The following is a 12,554-nucleotide window of genomic DNA, read 5'->3' as shown; positions in this document are numbered from 1 at the left end:
TTCTTGTTTTATGTGGTTAGTTCAATGTAGCTTTTGACTATTCAACCGTTTCCGACGTAAGCTGGCAGACGTACCGAGAGATATATATATGTCCCTGGTGGTGTATTCGACATTTGTGCAGCAACTTCTAGAGTTCGATGACACCCAGTATACCTTTCACATGCCCTACCAGCACACTATGTACCTAGACATAATGCTACTTGCAGACAGATTCAATACAAACGTTGCCCTGAAGAACTCGTAGTAGATGAGCCCGATATGTGATTGGACCAAATTAATTACATAAGCGAGCCCCGCGAGTCGTGGTTCCGGATCAGGCCTAGTGGCATCTGCAAACACTGCAAATAAATTGATAAGGCACGCTATCGCGATGCAAGTTTCAAATATTTTTATACCACTTCGCTTCTGCACGAGCACTCGTGCATAACTGGAAGCCCAGCAGCAACATCATCATTGTCATCGTTACGCTTCTACTGACTATTCATACTTTGAGCTTTGCTCTCATTTATTCCATCTCACACTTGACAAATCTCTGCGCGTTAAAAAAGCCCCGCTGGGGAAGATCGATGGTCCTGCCGAAACTACCAGATTCCCCCCTCCTTCTAGGCAGACATTGATCCGACCACAATAAATTAACCGAGATGCCGCCAAAAGCACCTGGACGTGGTGCTCCAGCATCAAGAAGACCAGGTGTCGCTTCAACACGCGACGACGAACCAGGACCGGAACCCGCAAATTCCTCTACTGCGCCAGCAGCAACGTCGCCTTCTACACGCCCGCAGGTCCAGCGTCTACAGTCATTGAATAGGCGTACGCCCGGAGGGAGTATAGGACCTAGAGGATCAGGGCTGGGGCAGCAGCCAAAGCCAGTGCTAAAATTTCAACCACGCACATCAGCTCGACGTGCCAAAGAAGAGCGAGATGCGTTGCAGAAATTGGAAGCAGAGAGGAACCGGCAAAGATTATCAGAAGCAGCAGCAATTCAACGAGCGCAACTAGGAAGGGCTGCAAGAGCACGAGGCACATTCCGTGGACGCGGGGGGACACATGGAGGGTTTGGAGGAAGTAAACGAGGTGCTCGGTTTGACAGTGCTCGACCCAGTATCTCACGCTACAATACACCAACTGGTGGGCAGTCATCTGCGGATCACTCATCGGATGAGGATGAGACGACTCTTAGCATGAACATAGAACACATAAACCTTGACGACGATGATAGCGAAGATGAAGTGGTGAAGGATCGGAAGGGTAAAAAGGCCATCAAGTCCAGGTCCCGAAGGAGCGGGCCACGACCTATTCGCGTGGAGCGACATAAACACGAGGAACGTGTTGTTAGTGTCAATACCGAAGCTAGCTCTACTATTTCGGCGGGATTACGGAGTCAAGACCAGGAAGACGAGGAGTCAGACAATGAGCTGTTCTTGAGCGAAGAGCCTGGAACCAAAGTCAAGCGGGAGCCCACGGACGGCGATGTGTCCATGGCAGATTTGCCCCATGCCCGCGCAGAATTTGACGAGACACCTTTACCCCCGCAGACAGTGAAGGCTAGAAAGCAGGTTGCAATTAGAGATCCTCGAAGCCTGTTACAAACAAAAGAGGAAATTGATGAGTATGATCGGCATCTTGATGATCTCGAAACCCTCAAGGAGATTTTGACCCCCAGTGAACGAGTGCCTGTGAAGAAGGCAGCCGAGGCCACGGAAAATGATGATACAGAACCTAAGCAAGCCGCAAAAGAGGAAAAAGAAGAAGAAGAAGAAGAAGAACAGCCTGATAAGAATGATGGGCGCTTGTTCTTGATTCAGTTCCCGCCATTGACGCCTAATTTAGTTGTCCCCGGCGTCGGAGAGCAAGGGGTGGTGGATCTGGAAGATGAAATCGCCCAGGATGTCGCCACAGGGGGAAACGCCGGCATAGGAGAACCTGAAGTGAAGCGAGAAGCGGACGAAGATGAACAAGAGGACAAGAAAAGAGTCACATTAGAGCCTCCAGGGAAACTCCTGACTGCGACACAGCGGCAGATTCCAGCCGGCCGGGTCGGAAAACTGCATCTTCACAAGTCAGGCCGGGTGACTCTTGACTGGGGTGGGATTTCCTTTGAGATGGACAAGGGGGCGAGTGTGAACTTTGTCCAGGAGGCGTTGATTGCATCGACTCCAGCAACGGATGAAGATGGCGAGGAACGATATGTATGGGCCATGGGGCAACTCAGCGAGAAATTCATTGCTAGCCCAGAGTGGGACAAGCTCTTGTAGTATGCTAGTGCAGTGTATATATTTCATAGAACGCATCCACCTATACATCTATTCGTCTATCCATCAACCCACCCATCTCTGGTATTTACTATCAAGTCAAACCAAAAAAAGGCTGAAGTTAGGGCTCATGCCCTCCGGGGGGTGGGCATAGGGTCACGTGACCCAAGGGCATACGTCATGCAATTTCCCGCCAGGCAAATGTCAATGCCGCTTTGAGCCTAGCGCGCAGTAGCTTATTAGCTTTAAGCCGTCTGGGGCGTGCAGACCCACTGCGCTAAGCCGTGTATGGCAAGGCGTTGACGCGTTTTTTCCTGTTTTGGCGCTAGCCGAAAAGTGTCTGGACTTTTCGACTTTTTGGGCAGAGCTCGAGCGCTCACATTTCCCGGCAGTCGACGGGACGGAGCAACACAGTCTCCCCTAGCTGGACACCATGGTCTGGCTGCCTCAATCTTTTCGCTTCCCACTTCTTCTCTTCCTCGACGCGTCAATGCGGCCGGCGTGTGTTTCCTTGCTGCTTTCTCCCTCGCGAACGACTCGATTGATTCCTTACTTGCTGCGTGATACTGAGCGAAAAATCCATTGACTTGCTACTAATTACCCTCGCGCTACGCCGTCCGTTTACTTAACCCGGTCGTACGCTACCGGCCGACATCAAACCTCTCGTCTTCAAGTTTCAACGAAGTTCGCAAAACAAACTTTGGGAGGAAGTTACCGAATCGTTTCGTCAGTCTTAACTTGCCCGGCCCTGAAGCGAGAACAGCGCAACGACTTCACACAACGACCTTAACGCAGACGGCACTGCCGCGCTGTGCGCGACTCTCGTCTTCTATATATACTCATATATATACACATATACAGATTCGCATGTTAGAGCTACGTCCAGCGCAATGAAGATATTCGCTACCCTTCTATTCCTCCTCTGCTCTGCCGTAGCCGTGGTTGCAACGACAACGTCACAGAGCGAATCCGCGCAACAATCCATCATAATTACCCAGTCAGATGTGGCTATTCATAGCATGGCAGACGACCCGTTGCGCACTCAATCTAATCGGTGGCTGAGTCCATTAATTGGCCTGAAGACCTTCACGGAAGACGTGGGCGCGCGAGTGACCCTTCGCCCTCGTCTGAAAGCGCGAAATGAGGGTACTCTAGGCCAAGCGCCGTGGTACGGGATGGCTTTTGGGCTGGCATGTACCACTCTTGCGGCGTTGATGCTAGGATGATTTCGTTTTTTCATCGTTTTTCTCAGCACATCCATATTACTCTATACACGACCGCGTTTCAGCTTAAATGCTTGGCCTGCTTCTTTCTTTTTTTTTTTCACATTTCACGATGACATCCTACCACAACTACAACTCCGTTTATGCCTTGTCAATAGCCTTCCATACTTGTCACACATAGTCGACTGATAACACAGACGCGCCGGCTACTTTCCCGGCCCTGCCATATACGATACTATATATGCCATTCTATCGACATATCGCACTTACATTGACAGCCGGCGGTAACTGGCTGTATGCTCACTATCCCGATTGTATCACCATCTGAAATTCCCGTCTGAATATATGTTGGGCTTTGTCTGCCTTTGCTTTGCTTGATCGCGCCGGCTATCGTTTACCGAGCGTGCCTTGAGTTTGATGTTTATATATGAAGCTATGTTGATAGATACCGATACCTACCTAATAATAATATATACACCTTTGTATAACTAAAAGACATGTTGTATTTACTCATGACAATAGACCGACGGCCCAGTATAGAAAGTCCAGACCGACTGATTCCCCGGGTTTCCCGCCCCACCTCGAAAGTGCCTCATATACAGTATGTCTGACAGCCTTGCTCAACCATACTTCTGCTTAGCAGTGCTGCGCGAGTCAGAGTTCCTTTTCTTCCCTCCCTCTTTGTCTTGTGATTATATACCACAGTTCGTCTCGCCTACGAAATGACGCGGTGTGACTGTCTTGCTTACCATTGGATTAGTTATTGCATGGCCGATCAAAGTCATCAGACCTACCGACAAGCACGTTCGATAAGAATCGATCATTTTTGACGGATCAGAAGAGTGAAATAGAATATCCAACCATCATATTCTGTTCTTTTACTCCCAACATGGAGTTGTCGTACACCCTAAGCCACGAACTCGGCACCATGTTCGGCTTTCTGGCCGCCTGTATCCTGACTGTAGGAGGATACTACATTATCTGGCAAGGTAGAGAGATTCCTCACTTATGCTCCCATGCGGAGAGACTATTGACGAAAACGATTTCTTTTCTTATAGCACTCCAACGACGAGCTGCTGCCCGCGACGAAGCCCGTCGCAAAGACCTCCATGCGCGCGGCTTCCACCACGAACGAGGCGGCTACCACGACAAAGCGCTGCATCGATACGCCAGTCGCGATCCCATTGCGCAAAGCCAGGGCCAAACACTTGAGTTTCTCACGGAGCCTGCTCAGTATCCGGGCATGATGATGACGAGCAGCGCAGACGATCAAGCGAGCAGCAGTAACAGCAACAACAACAACAACTACGATAAGAACCACAGCTACGCAAACGCGAAAAGCGAGCGTGACGTTGGGGTGTTACCGTGGAATCGTTTCACGGATTATCAAGAGCAACACTACGGTAATAACGGAGCTGGATTGAGGATAGATTCTGCAGTACGGAACCAGAAGAACCAGATTGATAGCGCTGTGAGTGATGAGACGCCGTCGACGATACATGAGATAGGGAATTGGGCAGAGTACAAGTGATCTATTCTGAGAGTGTGTTTCTATTTGATGGTATTTATGAGTCATGACATGAAACTATAGATATAGTTATATTTACATACAGATTGTTTACTTTCTACTTGGTAATTATATATATAGGACTAGCAATAAGGCGTATCAAACCCCCGACTCCACCGCACACTTCCCATAACAACCACCAACAAAGCGAACGCTACGCCCATACTAGCAGCGGCATAAAAATACGCCCATGCAAACCGGCGTCTTTTCGACTTGGTCCCGACTCCAATGGATGTCAACTCGGCAATCCATGTGCTCACCGTCGTAGTCGCGCCGCAAAATCCGTCCATGACCCCCTGCAGCACTTGACAAGATACCAAGATCGACCGCGCAGTTGATTGTAACTCGCTGGTAATACCAGGGAAGAGTGAGTCTCTCGACGACGATGCGGTCGGATCCCATCCGTATAACGACGGCGTCGGAGCACCGATGCCTGATACATGCTGTAAATCGTAACACATACCCAAAACGCCCGTGCCGATAATATTAACCGCAAAGGTACCCAGAGGAAAAACGGGAATGCGCGCGTTCAGCAACAGCGACATATAAAACCGGAAAAGACAGCCAAGAGGTGCAAAGACAATCGCAAATAATGCGTCAGAACGCCACGAGTTGTGCGGTGGCCAAATAGACATTATAACCGCGCCGAGCCAGCATCCCCAGCCTAGGAATACGACGAGTCGGTCTAGCACATTGCGAGTGAATCGGAATGGAACAGTAGGCATCCATGGATCGAGCGCAAGAGCCAGATGAGCCCCAAGATAGAACGCGACTATGCTTAGAGACACGGTGAGAGCTAGCACAGCAACAACGGCCATGAAGCTGTCACCTCTAGGACGCCCGTCAACTATCCCATTTCCTGAAGTAGAAGCAGCCAAAGAAGGATCCGATAAATCATTCGAAAGAGCCAAAAAGACGTCTCTTATAAAACTCGAAAAACTGGTAAATGACCCACAGAAGCCCGTTGTCAATCCGATGTATAGCGGTATTGACTTCTTCACCGTTTTGTGTTTCTTGATCGTTTGTTTATCTTGGCTAGTGGTAGACGCTTGTCGACGTGGTTGTTGAGAAACATCTGCATCCGGTGGTGAGCGACCCCATTCTTCACGGAAGATGTTTCTATCCTCGATGAAGAATCCCATGAGGATGCATCCTCCCACATTGGCCCATAATACCCCCGTTATAACAGGCGCACCGGGAAACTCAGTGAGCGCCTGAAGACCCAGACGCGCCAGGGTACCGAAGATCGCGAAGAAGATGAGGTACGATACAGTGTAGAGTCTCGTTGCCCACGCCGACAGTGGCGGGAGTTCTGCCTTAGAGGGTTGTCGAGGCGATGGTTCAGCACGCTCAACTGGCGGCTCAGATGTGATTTCTGCTAGTGGTATGCCCTCATCATCATGGCCATTGCGGTCTCCTTCTCTTCCCTCACGTTCTTTTCCACTCTGTCCTTCCGCGTCCGACGATTCGACAGGGGGCTGAACACTGAGCTCTGATAGCGGCGCAGCAGCACGTTCTCCGTCCATGGTCTTTTCGATGTCGTCGATCGTGTCTTGCGACATTCTTCCTCCTGCCAAAGTCAACTCGTGTCTGTGTAAATGGAATTGTCGCAAATGTGCCCACCTTTATTACCTCGATCAATAACTCCTCGACTCCGAGAGTCAATGTGAGACTAGGCGCATCAAGGTGTAAGACGAGGCATAATTTAAAGTGTTGTCGCATGAAGATGTTTTCTACCTTCGACTCGCGCGGTTAGTTCTGGCTATATAGCCAATTAGAGCCTACTACCGAGCTTAGGGTGGGGCAATATCATTAAGCAACCGAATCGAGTTAGGTTATGCATGCATAAACACAATGAATATAAGAAAGTTGTCGCCCATGCAACAACAAAAGCTCTCGAGCTTTCTAGACTTCACTTGTAAGATATTCTCCATTATTCAACAAAAATTGATGATGACTGCGCAACGTGGCTACAGTTTCTTCATTCTTCGAAACCCTGCCTAACTAACTACACACACAAAACTGGTACTGATTCTGATCACCTAACTACCTTGCGTGGATAAGAATATGCCAACAAGAAAGGCTTGAAAGAACACCTGCTCAAGTACACAGGGAAATGGCGACTCCACGCTGATGGCATTCACAACGTGTTACGCATCCAAGGCCTCAACATCCTGAAAGCTCACTTTCGCGAAGAAAACACGGTTCCCTACCGGTGCCCAACCTGTTTGAATGTCGTCAATGATTGAGAAAGGTTTATTGGGCATGTTATTTATCGTCAGCATTTCAATAACATCGAGAAAGACATCTCGTGGGGGTCGCGACTACCGTTTTACCCAGAGCCTTACAAGGTATAGCAGCCGAAGGGTACATTCCCATAATTCAGTCTTCCTCTAGGTAAGTTGAAAGGAAATATTTTCTGTCAGTTTTGATGAGGTTAATGAAGGATTTTTTTTCTTCCCCTGTTGATCCAATTAGGGGTGTTTATCTCCAACACAACCCTCTGAAGAATCTTCTAGCTATCATGGCAGTGAGTCGTCAAGTATATCACGAGGCACGTCGAGTCTTCTATCGATACACTACATTCATCCTCCGGTGCAGGGAAGCCCTTCCTGTTTTCCTTGTCGCCATTGGGAAGGAAAACACGCTCCTCCTGAAGTCGATTGAATGGAAGAATGACCTTGGCTCCCGAAAACAACCCCGTAAACATCATAAAGTCACATATAAGACAGAATGAAACCCAATCGCAGCAATTAAAGGGGACCGACTTTTGGACCGATGGTGATCAATACTTAGCCTTAACAGACATTATGTTTCCAAGACTAGTGTATCGGAACAGTCGTCGCCTACTGCGGTTAGATGCTCATGATGTGTTACATACAGATGGCTATGAACGTTATACTTTGATGGTTGACTACTACGAGGACACAGAAATGGCGAAGGTGCGAGGCTTGGTATGAAGTGCGTACACGATACGTCTTAAGGATAATGATACCAAACATATCGCTGCCTTGGAACCGTGCATGTAAAGGCTTGGGTTGGACGCTGAGATAGTCCAACGCGTTGACTAGGTCAAGGATGTATGTTTCTACGGAGTATAGTTGGGTATCAAGAAATGAACAATAAACATATTGCTTTTTTTCGTGCTTTACTTGTTCTCCAAACGACTATAGTACAGATACCAATTCAAACTCAAAACTTTGCAACGAGCAAGAAAGCAGGATAAATTCAAAAACGAAATAACAACTTCAAATGTTCCAGACGAACAAAAACATTTGAAAAAAGCAACACGTAAACTTGAGCGCAGAAACAAGAGGAGACGAGTAGTGTTTAGATTCAAATTCCAATCAATGCATGAGTCTAACAAAACGCAAACGGATAAACAATCAACGAGGACTAACCACATCAACAGGATCAAACAGAGAAAACCAACATGCAAGAAACAAAGTGGAACATTAAAAAAAATCAGATAACAAGGTATCAAGTCAGGTTCGGGCGATGAATAAAATGGTAAAATGAAAGAGAACAAAATCAAAGAATAATAATATTAAAAAGGCAGAGCCAGAATCGAAGAAACACAGGACCAGCCAAGTGTAGAGGATGTTGCCTTCGCTAACCAATCAAAAAAACCGAGAAGACGCACTGACCGGACTCCTGTGTGAGCTCTGATGAAATGAAAACCTGAATGACACCCAAACTGTACGCAGGCAAATGCAAAGAGGGGAATGAAAGGATGAGAAAAGAGAAGCCAGGTGGTGACTACTAGCCAGAGGACCAACTGTGTCATATGTCATAATCGAAAAGACACCATGCCACCCTTGCCAGTCCACCTGTCCAGTCCAAGTTCCGTATTTCCATTTTCCACCCATGACCCAATATGAATCCAAAAACAATAAATGACTTTCAAAGAGAGTAGAGAAACCAATATGCAAGTTTGGAACGAAAATGGTTCGAAATTGCGAGGCCAGTGGCGAGGGCCACATCGTCTTCTGGATTTCTCCACGTGCCACCCAACGCCCTGATACCAAAATGAATGACGATAGAATATTATAACTGTTAAGAATATAACGGTTATCCAAGGCGAAGCGAAGAAATGACAAAGGAAAATATCAGTCCATCATTGCGTGAGACCTTTTTAGTATGCAGTGCCAACACTAGCAAGGCTCTTGGTAGGCATGGGGTGCAAAGGTTGATCTTTGGCAACCGAGTCCTCATAGCCTACCAAGGCCTGCGCATGCAGCTTGAAGGATTCGCCCATAAGCTTAGTGAGTCTATTATCGTTAGCATAATGCCAGAGAATGTTTAAGAGATAAATATGGAAACAAAAAAGAAAGAAAGAAAGCTTACCCCCAAACAACGACACCGTCAAGTATGTTACCCCAGACTCGGGCAACGGTGGAGCTAACCTTGCCAAAAACATCAATGGCATCATCATCAAACAGATTGCGCACCTTGCTGTAAATGGCAATCTCGGCTTCTGTGGCAGGCTCCTCGTCATGTTCCAGGCGGTAGAGCCATAAGCTGAGGATAACCATCAGGTCAAGGCCGCAAAGAGGATGCTCAACGCTCCAATTGGTAGCGGACGTCTTGGCAACCCAATTGATGCCTTGAACGGCAGCAATCTCGATGCATTCGAAGCATTGTTGGATAACATTGTTCATCTCAGGAGACCGCTTCACCTTGTCGCGGGCGACAGTCATGGCCGCAGCGACCTCGTACGATGAGTGGTAACGCAGAGCCTCCTGAACAGATTTGAGGTCAACTGCCAACCGAGCTCGAGTGTTACGATAAATGGCCATGGAGTTGAAAATCAAAGGATGGCCCTTTTGTGGTGTGCTCAGGGGAACCACAATGGTCTCAGCCTCGCAAAGCTCGAGTGAGTTCTCCCAAGTTTCCAACGCAAGACGAAGCTTGTACTCGGTCACAACATCCTGGAGAGCCTCAAAACTGCGCTTGTGGCTCCAGACTTGCAGGAAAAGAGCGTTGATCATGACCCGCGTAGCGAATGCGCTATACCGTGTCTGCTCACCCTGGAACAAACGGTCGTGTGCTTCGCGAATGTTGACCTGGATCACAGTGCTCAAGGTACGCTGCCAAGAGTCTTCGTCGGCCACGTCAAGACTCCACAGTGACTCCGAAGATGGCAATTCCAAGCTGTCGAGTTCGTCCAAGCTCATAGCAGGAGTGTGGTTGAAAGTCAGAGTGAGCATGCCAAAGAAGATGTAGACGGCGTAGTAAGTCCGGCGGCACGACTCATCTTCGATCCACTCTTCGCGTGTAGGCAACCGACCTTCGCGGGCCTCGGTACGAAGCTTCAATTGATAACGATTTCCAGCAACCATCTAGAGGAGGATTAGTGAATAATTAAGATTCGAGGATTGAAAGACAAGGGAAAACTTACATTAGCGAGTAAACTCTTGATTGAGCAAGTCCATTCAAGACCCTTTGGATCCCCACTCCAGCTCTCGAAGACCATGTTCAACAAAGTACTTTGCATGGCCCAGAGGGGACATTTCCGTGAATCGAAGTTATCCTTTTGTTGAAGGAATTGGTTGACGAGGACTTTGGATCCGACATGCAGCATGAATGCGTGTTCCCGTTCAAAAGTGTAGAGTGCACCAATGGACAGTACAGCCAGCAGTAGAGGCGGTGAAGCTTCGGTTGGCCTGAAAGATCCCTGATGCAAGAACGGAAGATGGTGATGGTAGAGATTGAAGTAGGTGGACAGGTACTTGTTCAATGCCGACGTGGACGGAAGCTGGAAGCCCTCTGGTAGAGTCGACAGAGTGTCTGAGTTCTTGATGTTGTCCACGATGCGTTGTCTCTCCATCTCATTGACGAGCTGAGGCGCTTTAGGTAGAGTGAGTGCTTGACTGGGGCCCGGAGACCGGCGGTAATTGACGGGGCTGACGGGGCCGGTCATTGATGGGTAGGGCGATAGCGCGTTGGGAGTTGAGTTGCCGGACATCGGCAAAGAATCCACAAGCGAATGCAGCGAAGGTGCCAGTGCGTCCCGAGCGGACATGTGGCGATCCATCATTGACATTTGATGGGCATGTGAGCCTGCGTCCTGAGAAGTGAAACCGGTCATGGAATGCTTTGTCTCCGTGGGCGAAACCAGAGAATCCCAGGGCATCTGAGGTAGCGTGGCATTGCCGGACAAGTAGGAAGCGTGCTGATCCAGAAGTGAGCCGCGACTCGGCGAGAAGGAGCGGTCAGAACCAGTGCGATCTTGAACGTGGCCGGTGGTGGTGGCGGCGGCAGCAGCCTTATGTTGGAAATCGGTCATCAACATGGCTGCTGTTTCAAGGTCGACCATACCATCACTGCTTGCCTCGATTTGTTCCAGAGTGGCGGGGTCAATGGTAATTGAGGGCTTGGGAGGCGCGGCGGCGGTAGGCGGGCTCTTCTGGGTTCCCGCGTTACCGCCACGCCTGCGTCCTTCGCTGACGAGAGGGATGCCTCCATCCTTAGCATGAACGGTACGGTCATGACGGAGAAGCAGATCTCGCCGCACAAAGGTGCTGCGGCATTTTAAGCATTTGAATGGTCGTTCCTTGGTGTCTGTAGAGTAGAGTAGATTAGTCTTTGTCTGATTCAACGCCCCCATTTTGTCACGCGCAGATTATTGCAAATGAACGAGGGAGGTTAGCTGGCACATACGGGATCGCTCGTGGCGGCTGCGATGTTCGCTGCGACTAAAAGCACGATTGCAAAATTGACACTTGTATTTCTTTTCAGGCGCAGAAGTCTTCTTGGCCGGGGAGTTGGAGGCTGCGGGGGGAGCCGTGGGAGCCATGTCGCCAGCGGGAAGAAGACGAAGCGGGCGGTTATTCTTGTCAATATGTTGAAGGTGACAAAGAACACGGCTGAGGTATGAGCCGTACCGAAGGCGCGCACCGGGTGTGAATGAGGTTTAACGACGTTGAAGAGTCGCGTTGCTGTCTGCTCATTCCTTGGGCGGGGGGGAAAGTTGTGCAAAACTGGGAAACCGGGGAGTGGGTGAGGGGACGGGGAGGGGGGCAGAGAGCAAGTGAAGTCCAGCCGCAGGCGGACGAGGGAATAAATAAACGATTAGATGTAGTAAGAAGCAATCCAAGACTGATTAAGACGAACTGTATACAGCTCTAGTAGACGAGGGGAGGGGGGAGGCGGAAAAGATACGAAGAGAGAAGATGAGATTGAGAGAAGAGGGAATTGGGAGGATGAAAAAGGGAGGAGGACGGCGGCGACGACGAAGAGGAAGGACGAGGGAAGGAAGGGAGGGGAGCGCGCGCGCTGGCAAGAGCGACCGAGTGAGTGTCCGTAAACGACAGAGGGGCGCGCCTTCCCAGCCAAGAACACGCTGGTACGGCTGGTACGCCGGTGTATTTTACGGTAATTAAGATTGGCCCGGCTGGCGCGCGTCTTTGTGTGTCGAGGAGGGGCGGCCAAAAGGGGTGGTGGGGGGCATCGTAATTAATACCAACGCAATACGTGCTGCATACGGAGTGGGCGGCACTCCGGCAGGCG

The 12,554-nt window shown here is 49.4% G+C and overlaps 5 protein-coding genes across 5 annotated transcripts; 3 read left to right on the top strand and 2 right to left on the bottom strand.

Annotated features, from left to right (window-relative positions):
- Positions 1–641: 641 nt before the first annotated feature.
- Positions 642–2,255, top strand: UA08_07003 (hypothetical protein; the record flags this gene model as incomplete). The annotated part of the gene is made up of 1 exon (XM_020261896.1): positions 642–2,255. The coding sequence occupies one exon, from the start codon at positions 642–644 to the stop codon at positions 2,253–2,255; it is 1,614 nt and encodes a 537-aa protein (XP_020117882.1).
- An 887-nt stretch (positions 2,256–3,142) lies between these two features.
- Positions 3,143–3,478, top strand: UA08_07002 (hypothetical protein; the record flags this gene model as incomplete). The annotated part of the gene is made up of 1 exon (XM_020261895.1): positions 3,143–3,478. One exon carries the CDS (start codon positions 3,143–3,145, stop codon positions 3,476–3,478), a length of 336 nt encoding a protein of 111 aa, XP_020117938.1.
- Positions 3,479–4,364: 886 nt separating this feature from the next.
- UA08_07001 (hypothetical protein) lies at positions 4,365–5,006 on the top strand (the record flags this gene model as incomplete). The annotated part of the gene is made up of 2 exons (XM_020261894.1): positions 4,365–4,464; positions 4,534–5,006. 2 exons carry the CDS (start codon positions 4,365–4,367, stop codon positions 5,004–5,006), a joined length of 573 nt encoding a protein of 190 aa, XP_020117879.1.
- A 119-nt stretch (positions 5,007–5,125) lies between these two features.
- Positions 5,126–6,604, bottom strand: UA08_07000 (hypothetical protein; the record flags this gene model as incomplete). Its single annotated transcript, XM_020261893.1, has 1 exon — positions 5,126–6,604. The coding sequence occupies one exon, from the start codon at positions 6,602–6,604 to the stop codon at positions 5,126–5,128; it is 1,479 nt and encodes a 492-aa protein (XP_020117881.1).
- A 2,573-nt stretch (positions 6,605–9,177) lies between these two features.
- Positions 9,178–11,841, bottom strand: UA08_06999 (hypothetical protein; the record flags this gene model as incomplete). The annotated part of the gene is made up of 4 exons (XM_020261892.1): positions 9,178–9,313; positions 9,390–10,384; positions 10,444–11,606; positions 11,706–11,841. The coding sequence occupies 4 exons, from the start codon at positions 11,839–11,841 to the stop codon at positions 9,178–9,180; spliced, it is 2,430 nt and encodes an 809-aa protein (XP_020117880.1).
- Between the last annotated feature and the right edge of the window lie 713 nt (positions 11,842–12,554).

This window comes from Talaromyces atroroseus (assembly GCF_001907595.1).
Source record: "Talaromyces atroroseus strain IBT 11181 chromosome Unknown scaffold_10, whole genome shotgun sequence".
NCBI lineage: Eukaryota > Fungi > Ascomycota > Eurotiomycetes > Eurotiales > Trichocomaceae > Talaromyces > Talaromyces atroroseus.
Note: the sequence above shows the minus strand (reverse complement) of the source record. Positions and strands in the feature narration are given on the sequence as shown.